The sequence below is a fragment of the Hydra vulgaris genome, chromosome 03, assembly GCF_038396675.1.
Source record: "Hydra vulgaris chromosome 03, alternate assembly HydraT2T_AEP".
Lineage (NCBI taxonomy): Eukaryota > Metazoa > Cnidaria > Hydrozoa > Anthoathecata > Hydridae > Hydra > Hydra vulgaris.
Genome location: NC_088922.1, coordinates 27,783,115 through 27,803,558, shown reverse-complemented (window position 1 = coordinate 27,803,558; position 20,444 = coordinate 27,783,115). Strand labels below are relative to the sequence as shown.

Below are 20,444 nucleotides of genomic sequence, written 5' to 3'. Positions count from 1 at the left end.
TCTAGTTTTTTTTTATTATATACAACTCTAGTAATAGCTTAGTAAAATGTTGAAATTTTTAAATGCTACATTTTATCCATAATGGCTACTTAAATAACATAAAAAATTGCTTGCAAGTATAAAAAGTAAATTTTTGATGGGTCAATAAACAAAATTAGCAATTTAAGAAAAGTCATATTTGATTAGTTCGTATATGTATGGCAGACTTCATAATTTTTAAAAACCTGCTGATAAGATAAAACTTAATAAGAAATTATTTACTACTAAAACTGAGGATTTGATTTTTACACTGATTTTAACAATAACCTTTTTTTCACTGATTTAATTACAAAACTTTATTACAGTGATTTAAAAAAAGTATTTATTGTTGTATATATAGAATAGCTGTGACAAATGACAAAAAAAATTTATATTTATTTATTGTGTCAAAACTCATGGAAACCTTAGTTCACACTTCAAAACATGAAAATAAATATATTATTTTAGATAATAAATAAAAATAAATGGCAAATGCATATTTAGATCTAACTCAATGTTGCATTGGAAAAACAACAAATAAAGATTGTCATGAAGTAAAATTTACCAAAATCAAGAATACTAAATGTTTTATAGAATAAAACATAAAAAGATCAAGAATTTGCGCATTTATGATGCCAATCAAACTAACTGTTTTACAAAGGTCTACTTGGATAGATTTGAGACTTCGTATGATGTGGGCCTTTGTTGTGATCCGTTTAACAAACACAAATATGAATTTAAAAGTATTTAAAATAAATTGACTTAACTATTTAAAAGATAAAGACATTTAATGTTTTATCATTTTGCTACTTTTTAGAATCTTTTAGTATTCAGTGTTGCTATTGCAAAGGAGTTTGATTTAACACCTGATGTTAAAGCATTTTTATTCAATTTTGTACAGAATATCAAAAAAAAATTGTATTTAAAATACAACAAAGAAGATTATGAAAGTGATTTATGTAAACATAAAGATAATGAATTTAATGAGACTCAAATTTCAAAAGAAACTCAAGCATTAAAAGCCTTGGTTCTTCACTATAACTAGTAGCTCATAAAGACAAAGAGAAAAGAGCAACTGTTTTAAGAGTTTTTCTGGATGACTGATGAATCTTAAACAAAAGAGCTTTTTTGCAAAAGTAAAAAAGACTTGGACTCACTAATGGTAAAGGAAGGGGGTGGGGGCCAAAATTCTATACTTTTTTTGTTTAACCAGATAATATTATTTAATTTTTTAAGAAAAGTTCAAAAAACAATTCAGTTTTTGCTACTTTTTGAAGGTTGGCCTTCTACTTCTATTCTTAACTATTATAGAAATCTTTACAGCACATTCGTGTTAAGTTACACAACTTTATGTTAAAATTTTTGCAATTTAAATTTTGATAGGATAAAGTTGAATTAAAATAAAGAAAATTCCGTTTAAACAAAAAATAAGTTTTATCCTGTGTAAAAATTTGCTTTTACTTTATTTTGTTAGAAAATACTTCGTTATTAATTTTGTAAACTAAATTTAGATACCAATTAAAATGAAAAGTAATATAACATTAAGTAACAAACTAGTTTTAAATAAAAATAAATAAACTTCTATAGAAATTTCCTAGTAGTTGAAAATTTTAAATAAAAGTTGCCTTTACTCAGAGTTGTTCTTGTACTTATTTTTAATGAAGTCAACAATAAATTATCCTTTGGAAATTTTCATTAAATAAGTTTGTTGCTCAGTAGTCATAGCAATTTGTAATTAAAGAACTTGGATAATTGTATCATTCAAAAATTGGATAGTTGTATCATTTGTAAATATGCAACAAAGATAGCTACAACTGAGACAGAGTAGGTTAGCAAAATAAGAACAATATGCTTTAAATTATGCATTAAAGAGAAATTCTTAGCTTGTTTAAAATTACAAGGTGGCATATTTACTTGTGAATCAGATGTCAATGAATATATTGAAAAAGAGAGAGATCTATTAAATGCCAAAATAATTATAGAATGAGATTATTTATTTTAGGGATACAAGTAGAACATTGCCGCAAAGATCCATTCTATTTAAAATCATAATTGTTAATAAAAATGCAAAAAAATGCTGTCTTATATCTATCTTATATGTCACAAAACAATGCGGAAGTGCAATTTAACAAGGAAATTCATACCTCCTTCTTCACCAATATCGCTCTACCAATCTGACCAGAGCTGACATCGAATTTCAGGCCTCTTGACGATGTGAGCAAGAACTGCAACTGCTAGAACACAGCTGCAATAAAGTTATTTCACATTTTGACTAACAATTGTTACAAAATGTTACTTACATGGACTAATTTCATGTAAAAACTGAACTTTTTGGTTGTACAAGGTAGGCCAAAAGTCACTGAACCATTTCAATTTTTAATAACTTTTTAATTTTAACAGTTATATGCATGAAATTTTAGTATCATAAAGTCAAGGCGATGGAAATTGATTTTTTATCACAAATTGAATTTTATTCTTATCACATATTTACTTTTATAAAGCTTTATGAATGTGAAAGCTAAATGTGAAAAATAACATCCTGCATATGCCTTCCATTTTCTGCTTCACAAATTGCAGCTCTTTCAATTACCTCTGCCATAACCTTTTCCAAAGTTTCTGGGCTTATTTCTCTAGTGATGTTTTCCTTTAGCTCCATTAAAGATTGCGGCTTGTTGGCATAAACCTTTTCCTTTAGATATCCCCACAAGAAAAAGTCTGGGCTAGTGACATCAGGAGAACGAGATGGCCAATTGACATTACCAAATCAAGAAATAATTCTTCCATTAAAACGTTGCCGGAGTAATTGCATGCTTTCTCTTTCAGTATGAGTTGTTGCTCCATCCTGCTGGAACCAGATTCCAACTCGATTTTCAATTGCTGGCCATAAGAAATTTTGAAGCATCGCTCTGTACCTCTCTCCTGTCACAGTCACAGCATTTCCATCATCATTCAAAAAAGTATGGCCCGATAATTTCATTTGAAGTTATTGCGCACTACACAGTGCACTTTACATGGTGAAGTTCTCTCTGATGCACAGCTCTTGGGTTTTCTGTTGCCCAAAAGCGACAGTTTTGTTTATTGACAAACCCATTTAGGTGGAATTGAGCTTCATCAGACATGATTAGTTTATCCAAAAAATTTGGTTTACTAATAGCAAGTTCTCGTAATTGAACGGCATACTGTAGTCTAGGCTGAAAGTCCTGTGGCTTCAATTCTTGGATGAGTTGCACTTTGTATGGATAAAAATTTACACTTTTCATAACCCTTCTTAAAGATGTTCTAGAAATTCCAAGTTCCAATGATCGTCTTCGGGTGGAAGTTGTTGGATTTTCTTCAAGATTTTCACGTATCCTTTCTTTGTTTTCATCCGTACAAACAGCTTTAGGTCTTCCAGAACGTGGCAGATCACTTACAGTTCCTTGATCTTTAAATCTTTTAACCACGCTCTTAATTGCATTCCTACTAGGAGCATCTCTCACATTGTAATGCCTTCGATAAGCTCATTGGGTTTGAATTATTGAGCCTTGATTTTGATAGTAAAATTTTACAATTTGAGTACGTTGGACGGTACTGAATTTCTCCATAACTAATTTCCAGGATCTGAAAAAAATAAAAAATATTAAGAAAATAAAAAATATTAAGAAATAAAAAAGATATTAAAAAATAAAAAGGGTCAGTGACTTTTGGCCCACCCTGTATTTATAACCACACATAATAATACGTATCTTATTGATAAAATGAAAAGAAAAATATTTACCATAGATTTTACTCTAATAATAATGATTTCATTTAATTTAACAATTGATCGTTTTGTCAAAATTATCACTTATATTGAAATTGAATTAGAAGGCTATATATTTATAAAGATAAAAAAATATCAAGTAATTCAAAATCAGCATAGAAATTTAATTAAGAAAAATTGGTTAAACTACACAATATCTTGAAAAAGTTAATTTTGTACCTTTGAAAAAGCTTGTCAACATATTGACCAATTACAAAACCTTCATTGTATAGACAAAAAACAAGCAGCATATTTGCAGCTAGTGAAAGTAACATTACCAAGTAATGTTACTTTTAGAACACCGACCTTAACTACTTTGTAAGAAAAAAGAGTGTCTTAAAAAGTCTATTTTAATTAACATAATTAAAATTAAAAATTTAAATTTAAACTATAAAAACTGCTTTATATCAAAATAGAGAATTTTTAAAATTACTTAATATCTGGGAAATAAGCAAATTTGAGGTTAAAAGTTATTTTACCAACCCCCCATTTAGAACATTCTGAACCAAATGAGCAACAATGTCAGAAATGAAAAAATAATCAAAATAGTATTATTCTCCGTATAATATTTTTTGATCCAACTGAGAAGCTTTAACCTAATATTGCATGAGGCTTTTATCAATGTGCACGCACAATTAGGTTTTCAAATCTTTTCAACTTTCAACTAAAGGCATGATCAGTTACTTAATTTCTTTTTTTATCACTTATTATATTTGTGACTTCATTTTATTTTTAGTTAACTTCAATTGCGATTTGTATGAGTCTTACATTATCTACTTTTATAGCTAAGGTCTTTATCTTTTCTTCGCTTATAAAGTTTAGATATTTTAGCTTTTTTAAAGTTCAGACATCTCAGCTTTTTTCTTTAGTTATATTTTTTTCTTCTCTTTGTACACAGAACAAAGACTTATTATGAACATAACAAAAGATTAATACAGATAACAATCTAGAATATATCTACATTATCAAGTTTAGTTTTAATAAGAAATTAAAGTGTTATGTTGGTTTGATTTTTCCAAACAGAATACTAGATACTATAAACATTTCTGATATTTTTCATTTTTAATCAATAAATATTTAAAAAATCTGAAAAGTATGTGAGTTAATAAGTATCAAAGAATAGTTTATTAAAATTGACTTCTTTAACATTTTTAATTAGAAGGATCATATATAATAATAAGTTTTGTTATAATTTTTTACGATTTTTAAAATCAACTTTTTAATATTTTTTTTCCTTTGATAGTTTTGCTATTATTATTTCAAGGGTTATTTTTCATGTTCAACTGAAAAGATTATTACAAACATGTCTACATTATATTATTATTTTATTTTTTTATTTGTTCCTTGGAGTTCCATCAACTATCATTATTTTACTTTGTCTATTTAAAATATAGTTTAAATTTAGTAAGTTTTAATGATTTGAAATTTACTACGATGATCATTAGCTAATAGTTAAAAAAAAATTTAATTTGTCGCAATTAAATTAAGAATAACTTTATCTTTTTCTTTATCTCTTTTTATCACATTACAAAGTTTATTTACATTGTTAATTATTATGTTTTTGCTAATTTGTGTAATAATTTATTTGCAATAAACTTTTTTCAGATTTTGACTATTTTTAACACTGCTCAAAATAATATTTCCTAATATAAATAATATTATAATATTCCCTAATAATGATTTTGGTATTCTACTTTTAAAAGAATTAGCTAAATCTTGCCCATTAATAAAAGGATTTAAATGTTATATTTATTATGAATAAGTGTTGGAGTTTTTATGAATTGTTAAACTAACCTCTTTAACACATTTCCATTTCTTTTTTATGCCACAGTCAATAAAGACTTGTATTATAAGTGCTAGCAGCTTTTTAAACAGTTTTTCGCACATGGCCTTGTATAATGTCTGTTTACAATTTAAACCAAAACAAAAATGCTTATTCGTCTAGTTTTTTTCCTCCAACATCAGTTCTTTGGAATACGCTTCCTTCATCTTGCTTTCCTGATTCATATAATTTGCAATCTTTTAAGTCGTCCATCAATCGTTATCTTACTCTACAATCTTCATATTTTCTCTTTCAGTAACTTTCAACTTAAATTAGTGGCTGCTTGCAGCCTTGTTGGAAGCGAAGATTAAGTTTTTAAATCAGTTTTAAGATTTAAACGTGTTTATTAAATTTTATAATAATTTGACCTAATCATAAAATCTGTCTATGTAATTTATTAATGGGTAAACTTAAATTTTTATTAAATTACTTTTTTAGAAAACTAAAATAAAGAAAGGTGTCAGGTAATAGATTACTTTATTCTTAGCCTCTTAAACCATTGTTTTTTTAGATAATGTATTAAACCATGATGATTTGTCATATCATAATTGCTTTATTTCATTTTAAATTTATCTTAAAATGCTTTTTCAGCATATTGCCTGTATCCTATAAGGTTTATAGGATGTGGGCCCAAATTTGTGGAAAAAACCTCTTCCCCCTTTTCTTTTTTTGGGAGTGCCCCTTTTAGAAATTGAAGTATGAGGGGAGAGAATGGTGGAAAAACGTTACGCTACATCTATAATTGGTATTTTTGTAGCTAGTAATCTACTAATTGCAGATATAATAAAATGTTTTTTGTAAATATATATATTTTTTTTATATTTTATTTTCTATTTTGTATTATATAGTAATTGAAAGTAACAAAAATTTGTTCTGTCAAATACTTTGAGTTAAAAAAATGTAAAATTTTTTGTGTAAAAAAAAAGACTTTTTGTTCTTTTTTCTAAATAAGAATTTGTAGTATTTTGTTTGAAAATAAATTTTGTTAAAAAGATCTATTCCTTTATTTATTCTTGTTCTTTTTTCTAAACATTTAATGCTTTTTTTAATTTTCAAAAAGTTATCTATTTTGTTACTTTTTCTTGATAATTGGTGCTTTACTAAATGTAAATAAATATATATACTTAATAAATATATATAAGTAAATTTTATTATAATTATAAATTTCAAAAAACACCTGGAAAATGTCTTGCAATCATCATTGCCGTTAGGGATGCTTATGTTATTAACATGTTCACATAATCTATTGAGTAACGGGTGATGTGGAAGTTATCGGACAAAACAAAAACATCAATAACTAATTTATAAATAAAAAAACAAACTACTATTATATTTTTTTTAAATAAAGCATTTATCTTTTAATAAAAATATATTATTTTTTATATGAAAAAACACCACCATCTGCAATTGATCTCAATTTTGCTCTGACGCCTTTCATATGCGACTGTAAAAAGTTTAAATCAATTTCTTGTAGTTTTAGTTTAATGCGATCAATCAAAACTTGCTCTGTTGAAGCTTGCCAATCTCCCTCGTAAACCTTCTGTGCCAAATGTCCCCAAAAATTTTTAATTGGTCGTGCTTGAGGCGCAATTGGGGGATTGGATTCTTTATCAACGTAATAGACATATTGGTCAGTCCAATTTAGAGAATCTTTAGAATAATGAGAACTTGCTAAATCTGGCCAAAATAAATAGTTAAAGTCTCCATGATACTTGTGAATAAATGGAAGAAGTCGTTTTTCTAAACATTCATTAATAAAGATTGATGAATTGATTGCTACACTCTTGGAAGTGCGAAACAATGGCTCGGACATACCACTGTCAGATATGGCTATCCACATTAATAATTTTTATGGAAATTTCTCTTTTCCTATAAAACGAACACTTTCTGGGCATGTTTTTTTGTTGTTTGTGTAGTATCCAGAATTTCCAGGCATGTTGTCCCCTGCAAAACAAAAGTATTTTTCGTCATCGATGACTAGAAGCGATTTTGTGTTATAGAGTTTGTTAGCTAGTTTCCTGCTTCTTTTCTTTGCCTTTATTTGTTGTTCTATAGTGTATATTGGAGTCTTTTCACATTTTCTATATTTATTACTTATTTTTTTAAAATTGATGACCAATTGTCGATTGATTTACACCGAGTTTAATACCTATTTTTCTCTGACTGACCCCTTTTCGATTGTTAATTCGGCTTTCTTTTCTCTAGTCCAGGATGTCGGACGACCAGGGTGCTTTCTATCAGAAAACGATTGAACAGTTTCAAGTCTTTTTAGGTTATCATATATTGTACTTCGAGCAAATCCTTCCTTTTCAAAATGATATATACGATTTTTTTTTTTTATATTAGGTTTATTTACAAAAAACATTTTTAGTCGCTTTCATAAAGATTTTCGTTCAGCTGCATTTAACCTCATTTTAAATAATTGTGTTTCAAATAATAAAGTTTATATTTTATAGAATGTTTATGTCTACGCATAAAACCACAAAAACTAATTATTATGTTCAAATAATGAAATTAGGATTTGTCCGATAACTTCCACATCACCTGTTAAATCTGCACATCTAACATATTAAAGAGACAATTTTCTTTCCTAAAGTAGGAAGATGATACATGTACAATTTTACTTTTAAAAAAAAAAAGGGTGCGAAAAAGAGCAATATATATATATATATATATATATATATATATATTCTCCTGCTGTTTTTGTACCTTGTCCTCCTGTTTATTATTAGTTTTTAAGTATGAAACTTTAGTTGTACACTCAAAACCTAGAACTTTAAATATATAATTTTTCTTCTGTTTACTAAAAAACAGTGAAGTAAAAAGAATAAGAAACAAGTATAGAAACATTTGGTGTGAAACACCAAATGAACATGTGTATGTTCAATATCTTTTTATGTACATAAAGACATCTCATGCATTAGACATTAAATCAGACAAAGAGTAGGGGAGAAGGGGACAGCTTTGAACTTTTTTTTATAAATCAATATTTTATTCATTTTTACCACTATTTTTCTAAATAGTCAAAACAATGATTAAGGAATGAAATTGTGGTGTTGGTATGTTTTTCAAGTTAAAAATAAAGTCAGTATTTTTACGTTTTCAACATACTTAAAAATGTTCAAAGCCCCAGCCATGCTGGTAGCTTTGAATCTACCTGAGGCAGCTTTGAATCATCACCAGTGAAAACAACTGAAACAAGATATAAGAAGGTTAAGATATAAAGGATTACTTTTTTTAACTTCATCAAGTTTAACTTTTGGTATTAGATCACTTTTTTCTTATACAGTCTAATGTTATTATCACTTTAATGAACAAATCAAACACAACTTATGTAAAACTATTAAAGGTAGAGCTTTTGGAAATGGTCTTACGGATTTAAGTGTTATAGTGTGGTTTAATTGAAAAGTATTGGTAATAATTTTTTCTTTTTGGTCATCAATCATATCATCTTGTTTTTGTAACAATTATGCCATCAGATGTGCTAGAAACTTGATGTAGAACAACTTTATGAAGATCCTCAAAGTTAGATATACTAAATGTTTCCATCAGAGGACAATTAGTTACTTCAGCACATAAGAAGTCATTGTCACAGAAAGCATTTCGTGAAAATATTCCAATTGTGGAAAAACCAGTTGTGGAAAAATAATATTCCTGGCAATATTTGTAGCAGTATATGCTGGTGTCAATATGCCAACTAAATCATGTATTGTTATTGTTGTCCCCAGATGGGATTAAAGCCAATCATTCTGAAACATAGAAATTTCCGATGGTATTTCCTATACCACACATAGTATTTAGCTGCCCACGTTTAGCAGACGCACACTGTCCCACTTGTTTTATTCCACGTTGTGCTATAACATTGGCAATTGTAGTAAAATTTATAATATTGATGAAACCAACATAATATTGGTTTCATCAATATCATAAATTCTTTCAGGAGTAAAACTATATTTTTTTAAATCTTTTCATAGTTCAAAAAATTGATTTAAATTATACTGATTAAAACTTGTTGAACAAGACAAACTAGTATTTTTAAGTTTACAAAGTAAAAGTTTGTTGTGACGTTTCATAAAACCCTTCAACCACTGTATACCAGCTTGTTTATTTTCTCTCCATATAACTGGACATTTGCTAAGTTTCATAGCATATTGAAATGTTAATTCCCTTACTTATTTGTAAGTCAAACCATAATTTATTTTAGAGCTTTTTATAAGGTAGTCTTATACCTTATAAACCTTGTCCTCACCCATTATTTTATAAGTTAATCTTTCAATCTTCTCCCCATCTTTATTAAATTCTTGTGAAACAATAAATACTTAATAGTAAACCCTAGCTTGGTCTTAGATAATAAATCTTATTTATATTTCTTTATTTGTTAATGTAAAGCATTACATTTTACATTATAAGTATTAGCAGCATGGTTCTATTTCATAAACCCATTTACAACTTGGAGAAGAGAATTGTTAATACCTTTGACTTTAATTTCTGTTTCTCACTATTTCTCAGCTTTGAACCATTTTTAACTTTAAATCAGAAAATAAGCTGTAATAATAAAATTTTATGAGTGTAGAAAATCTAAAAAACAAATCAAAAGTGCCCCATTCATAATATTCAAAAATGCTTAGACAGCATTATTATTAATAAACAATGATTTTTCCAATCAAGACAAGCTCAATTTTTGATATTTTCTGCAAAATTGTAAAGGTTATGACTTATACTATCTTATAACTAACATAAAACTTGTTACTTGCTAAAAACGTGGTAAAGAAAATCTTACAACTTTATATCAAAATGTATACGATTTGTCCTCAAAAACAAACCAATCATATAGATTGTCTGATTTGAATCAAATTTCAGGAAAGACAAGTGACAGCTATAAGCATAGATGGGCACTGCTCTAAAAAGCTAGCATCTCTTGTGCCATCTACTAAAATTCATTCTCGTGTTACTCGTCATTCAATTAAGTCTCATCCTTTTTCTGTGACTGTTCCTAAGCGCTCCAAAAACTCTTATTCCTCAAGTCTTTTTCCTCGAACATCAATTCTTTGGAATTCGCTTCCTTCATCTTGCTTTCCTGATTCATATAATTTGCAATCCTTTAAGTCATCTGTCAATTGTTATCTTGCTCTACAATCTTCTTCTTTTCTCCTCCAGTAACTTCCAACTCTAATTAGTGGTTGCTTGCAGCATTATTGGAAGTGAAGATGTTTAAAAAAAAAAAAAAGATATTATTTTTAGAAAATATTTAATATTACATTTAAATTTATAAATGCTTCACAAATTCATTTTTTCAAAGTTGTCCCTGTTCAAAGGTGTCCCCTTCTCCCCTATAAAGTGAAATGTTCAATAATAAGGGAGAGGTTCTTCCAAGATAAAAATGTTCTGGGCAAAAATGTACATGTTAAAAGTAAATAAATAGGACAAGGGGAAGGGGACTAAGGATATTTAAAAACTGAGTTTAATTCAGGCTTAATTTAAGACATATTTTAAGTACTGATTATGAAATGATGAAATGCTTATATATATATATATATATATATATATATATATATATATATTTATATATATATATATATATATATGCATATATATATACACATATATGTAAATATATATATATGTATATATATATGTATATATATATATATGTATATATATATATATATATATATATATATATATATACATATATATATATATATATGTATATATATATATGTGTATATATATATATATATATATATATATATATATATATATATATATATATATATATGTATATATATATATATGTGTGTGTGTGTATATATATATGTATGTATGTATGTATGTTTGCATTATATATATACAGCGTGGAAAATAAGAAATCAAAGGTGAGAGGTCAATTTGACCGGCCAACATATGGAATTGACAGTCTTTTTTTTTTATGGTAATTTTTATTTTTTTATTTGTTTAATTTTTATCTTAGTAATAATCCTTCATGACTGAACTTTATATACACAAAAATAACTTAATGCTTGAAAATTAACGAATTCATATTCCTTTTAAAATAATTTTAAATAAAATCAATGCATTTTTAAAATGGGAACACAAATACCAAAGCAAACTTTTTTGGTGTCACCCCTCTAGACTTTCACTAACAGGACCGACGACACAGGTTTCATACTAACATTAATAAAGTCATTAATAAAGAATATCAAAAAATCAAAGCCTAAAAACTATTGTTTAAGCCAAACCCAAAAATAAATTAACACAAGCATGAACAGTTCTGTCATTCATGCATTTTTTCATTTTGGTGTCATCTCTCGGTGTAAGACCATGATGGTATCATCCGGTGCGGCCTGCACCCCCTAACAATGCCACTGATTCAAATTAGCAGCTGATGTTCATTGTTTAAAATAACAAATAATATCATAACAACTTTTTAATATATTTAAAAAATTTAAACTGAGTACTAAAAGAAATTATTTTGTGAAATGCTACTATAACAAATACTTAGGTTACATTAAACAAATTTTTAACAAAAAATGTAATTTCAAATATATGTTTGAACTAATTTCTTGATTGAAAAAAAATGTGCAAACACATTATTGATAATTTCTAACTTATTTAAAAATAAGTTAAAAATAAGTTAAAAAAAAGATAAACTTCACGTTTTAAATCTCTGCTGATTAAAATCTTAATATATTTTATATCTCTGCTGATTTTGATTTGTCAAAAATTGGTTTTTCATTTATTCCTCACCATATTAAATGATATTGAAGTTTCAATAAAACAACTACTGAAAAATGCATATATCTTGAATAAATGTAAATAATAATAATAATAAAAAAATAAAAAAAATAAATCTCTTAAGATTTAACTAACTTTTGAACTAAAGTTAAAAAAAAAAATGGTATGATCTCAAACTGTGTTTATTCTACCAATCAAAAACATTTTGTATTTTTGCTTTTAAAAAAAAAATTTTGTGCTTATTTTATAATGTACACTTTATAAAAATTAAAAACATTTAGATTATTTTGGTCTCAAAACTTTATTTCAATAATTAAAAACATTTAGTAGGTAACTTGATAACTTCAAGTAAATTAAAATTTTTTATTTTCAAGTTTGTCTTGCAATTCTTGCCAATCAAATTTGATAAGCCAAAATTGATATTGGGAGATCAAAAAATCATTTTATCCAAAAGTAGACACATCATTGATCGGTCATTATTTCCAGCACTGATACAGTATCTCAACTTTATTATTAGTATTTTTATATAAGATGTTATATATTTATTTTTTCTAGCTTTATTTTATATAGCTTGTTTTTATGTTAAAGGCTTGTTTCTTAAACTAAACAACAGCTTGTTTTTTAATTTAATGATAATAAAAAGTCTTCTCAGATGACTGATGAAAATTGATATCAATTAAAACCTTGATGGCTGATGAAAACTGATGTAAATTATTAAAACCTTGATGGCTAATGAAAACTGATGTAAATTATTAAAACCTTGATGGCTAATGAAAACTAATGTAAATTATTAAAACCTTGATAGCAGATGAAAACTGATGTAAATTATTAAAAAAAGTCAGAACACATACCATACTTTTATTTTTATTTTACTTTTGTTTATGTAAATTTTTTTTACATAAAAAAAAGTAAAATAAAAACAAAAACAACAACAAAATAAAACAAATTCAGAGTTTTAAAATAATATCTCAAAATCCCAATCAATACTAGTACTGAAACTTTACAAGGTAACCTATGTGATGAAGGTGACCATTTCTACAAAGTATGAAGAAAATTTGAGATTACATAGTAGTAGGTTACATTCCTGACACAATTTCTTATGGGATACATCATATATTCGGTATGTTGAACTTACATTTTACAGAACCAAATTTCTGTGCAATTAATAGAATTAAAATCCTGTACCATGTTTTTTTTAGAGAGTGAATGAAAATAAATGTATATATTTATACTATTTTATATATATTTTTATATATGTGTGTATATTTATATGTATATATATATATATATATATATATATATATATATTTATACATACATATATATACATATATATATACATACATGCATACATACATACATACATACATACATACATACATACATACATACATACATACATACATACATATATATACATATACACAACTTTTTTAGCAATACTTTAAATGAAATTAAATTTAAAAATATCATTAAACTAAAAACATCTAATAAATAAACATTAATTGTAAAGAACATTTTAAAATTTTATTTTCATAAAAACCTTTGCTTAAAACATTATGTATAATAAAAATACACTTTTAATTTAAATCAATTTCATTAAAACATTTGTTAAAATTGTATAAAAATTTTTCAAGAAACAAAGAATTTTGTATGTTCTATAGCAGAGTTTAAAGGATTGATTAATGTTTTAAAAACAAGAAAACATTAAATATAAATTTATTTTAAGCAAATTCTTTTTAACAATTTTTTTTTTTTTTCAACAACTTCACTTCCAAAAAGCTGCAAACAACCACTATTAGAGTCGGAAGTTACTGGAGGAGAAAAGATAAAGTTTATAAAGAGATTAACAGATGACTTGAAAAATTATAGGAATCAGGAAAACTACCTATTTGTCAGTTGATGTTGCAGCACTTTTTGCATGTTCTACCTATAGTGACATGCAAAGTTTCTGACCAGTAACATTTTGTACTCTACAACTTGGATGTGTGTTTAGGGTCATTATCTTATTGAAATTTTGTGGCATTGTAGCTTCAGCATATAATAACAAATTTTATTCCTTTGACCTCAATGGACCGACTCCTTGCACAGAGAAATTTCCCCAAACCTTCACACTTCTTCCACTATGTTTTAATACTTATATTTGAAAAAACGTTTTTAGAAAAAACTTTATTTTATGTAACTTAAATTATTATTATAGTAGGATTTCACAAAACAATTTCTCTTTGTATTAAGTGCTCAGCTTACATTTTTAATATTATTTGAAAACTGTTTCGATATTTAAAAAAATATATTCCTCTAAAAGTTTTTTGGATGTTATCAAACTTTATTTAAAATTATCATTTTAAAAGGAATACAATTTAGTTAATTTTAAAGCATTCAGTTATTTTTGTATTTATAAGTTCAGTTCTAAACTAATACTAAGATTAAAACTAATACTATGATTAAAATTTAGGCAAAGAAAAAAGTAAAATTTTTGGCTGTGCAACAAAACAATTGACCATCAATTCCATGTGTTAGCCAGTTGAATTGACCGCTAACACATGGAATTGACGGTCATAAATATTTTATGAACAGTAGGTAATTCCACATCAAATCACCCAGTCCATTGAACCATGTGTCTCCTTTTTGTGTTATATTTTGGCACGATTCCTAATTATAAAAAAAAATTGCATGCAAAATTTCTGCTAAAAATGTTGAGTGGTTGACAAGATTCTGCAATTTTAATTTTGACCTAATTTCCCAAAATGACCCGGTTTTTATAACATTCTGAAAAAACGTTTTCCTTAAAAAAATAACATATAAAAATGGCAAAAATATGAAAATAAACATATATGTTTTTTTGATGCTGAATTTAATGACTAAAAAATTTTAAGTAAATTTAAAATAAAAAAAATCAAAGCTTCTATCTTAACTAATGTTTTTATAAAAACAAAAGTATTTAACAAAAGTAAACAAAAGTAAAAAATGAAGTAACAAATTGTTAATAATTATTTTTGTTTTAAGTATTAATTAAATTTGTACATAATTTTATTTATTTATATTAAATAAATTTATAAGTATTAATTTTTTATACTAATATTTAAAAACAAAAATTATTTTGATTTTATAAATGATGACTATTTTAGATAATGATATTCTCTTTACTGAAATTTACTTTCATACTCTATAAAAAAATAAACAAATAAATAAACATTTTATTTTTTGGGGTTCAAGTAACCCCAGTTAGCTCAAGTAGCATGACAGTACCTATATTTACAAAAAAATAACTAAATTTATTACTTCTTGACGTATTTATAAAAAGAAAATTCAAGAAAAAAACTAGGTTAAAAAAAAAAAGTTTGATTGTCCTTTATATAGAACTATTAAAAATTTATTTTTGTGACTTAGCTGCAAAATGCAAAATAAAAATTTTGAGTTAATTCCATTTATATATACTTATATAATTTAAAGCTATTTAAAATATCAAAAACCTGCAACAAAACTTGTTTAAGTTCAAATCTTAATCCATTCCTTGGGCATGAAAATGATTATTTTATAATAAAAGTAAATTTTACATGATTATAACTTTTGCACACTAAAATACAATTAGATCAAGTCGAAAAACTGAAGATAAATATAGTATGAGATAATTTAGTATGAGATTGTGCAGTTGTGGCGTAGCAGTAAGAGTACTGACTCAGAACCAAGAGATCCGAGGTTAGTATATCTGTTTTATCTTGTTTCATGAAATTGCTTGAACTTATAGTTTACAATAGGCTGTATAATTAACTGAAAACAACATGAAATACAGTAAGCAATTTGGCTTCAAAAATCAACATTCAACAGATCACGCAATAGTAGAGTTAGTTAACAGAATAATTTAATAACTTAAATTGTTAAATTATTAAAACATATAGAACTTTAATTTCAAAGATATATCACTTTTTCAAGAAATTCCTAAAAATTATTTGTAAATAAAATAAAAATAAGTTAATCATAATTTAAAAAGTTACTTAAATATACAAGTTTTTTAAAGGTATCGAAGATGTAAGTTATTTTGATTGTGTTTGTAATAGTTCATCATATTGTTGCCATTTTACTTGTATTTCTTTTATTTCAGCATTTTCAAACACATAGTTTCTACCTAGAACTAAAACAAGGTTGTAGAACAGATAGTTTTTTTAATATCCTGATGTTGGGAATAAAACAGTTGTCGTGTCTTTCAGGTCAGTTAAAATAGATTGATGGACCTTTTGGGTGGAGAAACTTAACTTTAGCATCAACTCCTTCTAGGTTGGTTTCAGTTACAATGCCAATCCACCACTTATCATCATAGACTACAGCTATATAACCTTCTAAAGTGACAGTATCAGGTTGAAATATATCTTGTTTTATTTTAAGATTGTGGATTACTGTATAACTAGTGTCTGTACTACACCTCTTCGCCTCAACCTTGTTATCTCCAAGATGTATAAATTGATGAAAGCTACGACTACCAGGTAGAGTTGTTACACCAGTGTACCTTTACTTTTGCTCTTCACATTGCAATTGTCCAATCCCTATATGTAAATGTAAAAGTTAACAACCTTGATTATCTCAAAACAAAATTCATACATAGCTTCTGATGTGAGAATTTGGTTTCTGTATGGTCGTTTTAAACTTTCTTGCAGTGTTAACCTTTTTAAAGTAGCGCCAATCCCATAACATGGTGACTTTTCATGGGATATGGCAAAAAAGTTCCATTCAACTTTAAGGGCAAATTTGCTCTCTAGTTGGTATAGATTGTAAAAGCTTTTACAATTTTTGTACTGTCCCGCGCAACCATCAGTAAATAAATGAAATTTGGACAGATTGGAGAATTTTGCTTTTAATATTGGTATGATTAGTTGGAATATTTTGTACATATAAGTTACATCATGTGTAATGTCATCTGATATAAAACAGTAAGAAATATGTTTCAGTACACTTTTATCACCTTTATAATATATCACTAATGGATGTAAAGAACATTGTTGGGTGTTCCAATGATAGCTCTTTATTTCATCTTGGACTACAAAAGCATAATTTTCAGCAAAGTCGCCAATAATGATAATGTTTGATTGATCCATATTTTGTTTTAGTTGGTACTGTCATTGAGAGTGAGCAATAAAAGAATAAACTTTTTTTTTTCAAAGCAAGATACTAATAGTTCAACAAATGTTGGAACATCTGCTGTTAAACTCAATACTTGTACGATCAGTAGTTTGCTTGTAGTGTATCTCAAAATCATTTTCATGTTCTCCAAAAATCTCATACAAATTTTTGGTGAGAGGTTCTTTACCAGGACAATTATCACACTGTGCAAGCATACATTCTTTGTTTTCTACTGAGCAAACAGTTTTTGAAAGAAAATCTTTATACTTTAGTCCAATATTTAAGGTATCCACTAGCAATATGGCATTTTGGTGATAAGAACAAACACAAATAGAATGTGTACCACTTGCACCTGGCAAAATGCACCACTTTAATCTAAGTGAAGCAAATTTTGAGTAACTTATTTTTTACTCTGAATTGTTTTTATTGTATAATACATACAGTTCTTTTTAAATTACACAATAGCAGTTTTTTTCGTTTATGTACGTTCTTTTGAATGCTAACATAATCCTTTTTTCCAGAAATAGTTCAACTTAAATCATAAAACATTTTAAAAGAATCTTCTATTTCTTTGTGTAAGACTTTACCTTTATACAACGGAGAGATAGCTAACAATCCTTTTTTATTTAAAATTTGTCTAGCCATCTTTGATTGGTATTCTGTAACAGCAAAGTTATTTTGTAATTCTAATATCAACCAACTTAGGGGTGCCAGTGTTAGAAATTAAACAATAATCCTTTTGTCAGAACATAGAACTTTTTCTTTTATCAAGCTCATAATTTCATCAAAGTTTTTAGCCTTCTTTTTCGTGTTATTTGTTTCATAACACAGTTTTGAGGGAACATTGGCTTGAATTTAAATTTTTCTAGTAACGTTACTTACCATTTCGTTGACGCTTCTTTTCTTTAAGATCTTCTTTTGGTTACAAGGTTTGCACAGTTACTTCCCAGGAGCAATATTCAAACTACTTCTCATCATGACTTGTAACTCTTTTATCATAACTACGCTAGATTTTCTAAAAGTAATTGTGTAAAGCTTATCTGCACAATTGTTTAAAACTTTATTTTATGTTTTGGAAAATACAAATTAAAAAAGTATATATAAAAAAATATTTATTACATAGAAATTACTTGATTTCCATTTAAAGTTAGTGATATATTTTATCTCATTCGTTGTAAGGCATTTATGTTTATTTATCAAACTAAATATATTTCTAAAAACCATTTTATCAGATTCCGAATTTATTTTTTCATATGTAGTTAGAGATAAAAGATAGTCTTTATGAACAAGTTTGTTAATATAATATGTTGAATCCATTAAAACTAAGGTATTACCTTTGTCAGCTTTTTTAATAACTATGTCTTTCATTAGTTGCAGTTCTTTAATCGCTCTTCTCTCTTGTTTTGTAATGTTATCAACATATTGAACTTTAATAGGTATGATTGATTCAATTTGTGAAATTTCGTTTAATTATGGCAGATTGGTTTTGGTACTATAATTGGATTTATTTTTAATTATACTAATGTCATTACTTGTGGTACCAAAATATTTTTCTTTTAGTATAAGTTTCCATGTGAAATTTTTAATATCTGAATTAATATGTAAGAAATTACCTTTTTTCCAACTTTTCGTCTTTCTTGAGCTTAACAACGAAAGTTTTTTGTTATCATATGAAAAGCATTTGCACAAACAAAAACATGATACATTTAATTGATATTTCCTGTATATAATTACAATTCAATCTTTCACAATCAATAGTTACCCATAGCAACAATATAAAAATTAAGTTATTTTTGTTTTTAATACAAATATCTTGTATAATACTAAAAACAGCACTACTGATGATTATTTGAAAGGCCTCTAGTGCTAATAGTTTTAATTAATGTATATAAAAAAATATTTTGTATTAGTAATTTTGTTTGGTAATTATATTGTTTTTAATAAAAACAATATAATTACCAAATTACCATTGTGAGAAAAAAGAATTACTGGATTTTCTATTTGTTTCACTGTTCTGACTATTTTTGAATTTACTTGGTTAAATATCATATTTCAAGTTTATATATATATATATATATATATATATATATATATATATATATATATATATATATATATATATATATATATATATATTTGAGTATAAAGCATAAAAATACAGCTGTGTACAAACTAAATTTATTCTTCGTAATATTTCGATCTGCTTTTGCACAAATCGTCATCAGACGTAAAATATAATACAAAAAAACCGTTACAAATAAAAAACGTCAAAGAAAACATTAAAAAACTTTTAAACATATTTAAAAAATTAGGCGGACATTTTGGCAGAAAATCTTTACAAACTAAATTTTAAAACTTGATTTCTCAGAAACAAAAAAAAATGAACATGAGCCGTGATAAGGCTCGTGGTTCTCGGCCAATGAAGTGACAAGAAAATTTAAAAATTACCGAAAAATTTACTTGACGCCGTTTTTGAAAAGTTAAGAAAAAGGAATATGAAAAATGATAAATATATAAAGATATAAAATATAAAAATGATAAATATAAATATACAATAATATATAATAAATATAAATATATAATAATATATAAATAGATAAATATATAAATATATAAAGATATAAAATATAAAAATGATAAATATAAGTATATAAATAGATAAAGTTGCATATTTATTCTACTTTTTATAATTAATTTTTGATGAACTGTAATCTAAATTGTGAAATACAAATACAAAATACAATACAAAACAGCTACAGCTATTAAGAAACCATTTATTATCTAATTTCCTGTCAAACTTTTTTTCTATGATTAGAAATTTTTTAATATTCAGATATTCATAATGTCTCCTTCTGACTGCGTACCTCCACGTTTATAAGGAGTCATAAAAGCTCACAAGCCAGAAAAGAACTATCCAATGCGGTCAGTCGTTTCTACTATAGGTACCCCACCATATGGATCATCAGAGCATCT

General features: G+C 26.1%; 2 protein-coding genes across 6 annotated transcripts in view; both read right to left on the bottom strand.

The window, feature by feature from the left end:
• The window catches only part of LOC101237325 (ankyrin repeat domain-containing protein 17), a 67,509-nt gene extending 48,314 nt beyond the window's left edge, over positions 1 to 19,195 (bottom strand). For 2 of the 5 annotated variants that reach the window (XM_065792831.1, XM_065792834.1), the window contains exons 1-4: positions 19,085 to 19,193; positions 18,806 to 18,963; positions 18,354 to 18,486; positions 2,163 to 2,252 (exon numbers count right to left, since the gene is read on the bottom strand). The gene's annotated coding sequence lies outside the window, so the exon portion shown is untranslated. Of the gene's footprint in view, positions 1 to 2,162; positions 2,264 to 18,353; positions 18,487 to 18,805; positions 18,964 to 19,084 lie in introns of those variants that run through there. The other 3 variants (XM_065792830.1, XM_065792833.1, XM_065792832.1) reach the window with 3 other exon arrangements.
• On the bottom strand, positions 6,994 to 7,461 carry LOC136078601 (uncharacterized). Its single transcript, XM_065794383.1, has one exon. It carries the CDS (start codon positions 7,459 to 7,461, stop codon positions 6,994 to 6,996), a length of 468 nt encoding a protein of 155 aa, XP_065650455.1.
• Positions 19,196 to 20,444: the final 1,249 nt, after the last annotated feature.

Excerpts from the sequence above, each read along its gene's own strand:
- LOC136078601 (XM_065794383.1), bottom strand. The coding sequence starts at position 7,461 with ATGTGGATAGCCATATCTGACAGTGGTATGTCCGAGCCATTGTTTCGC.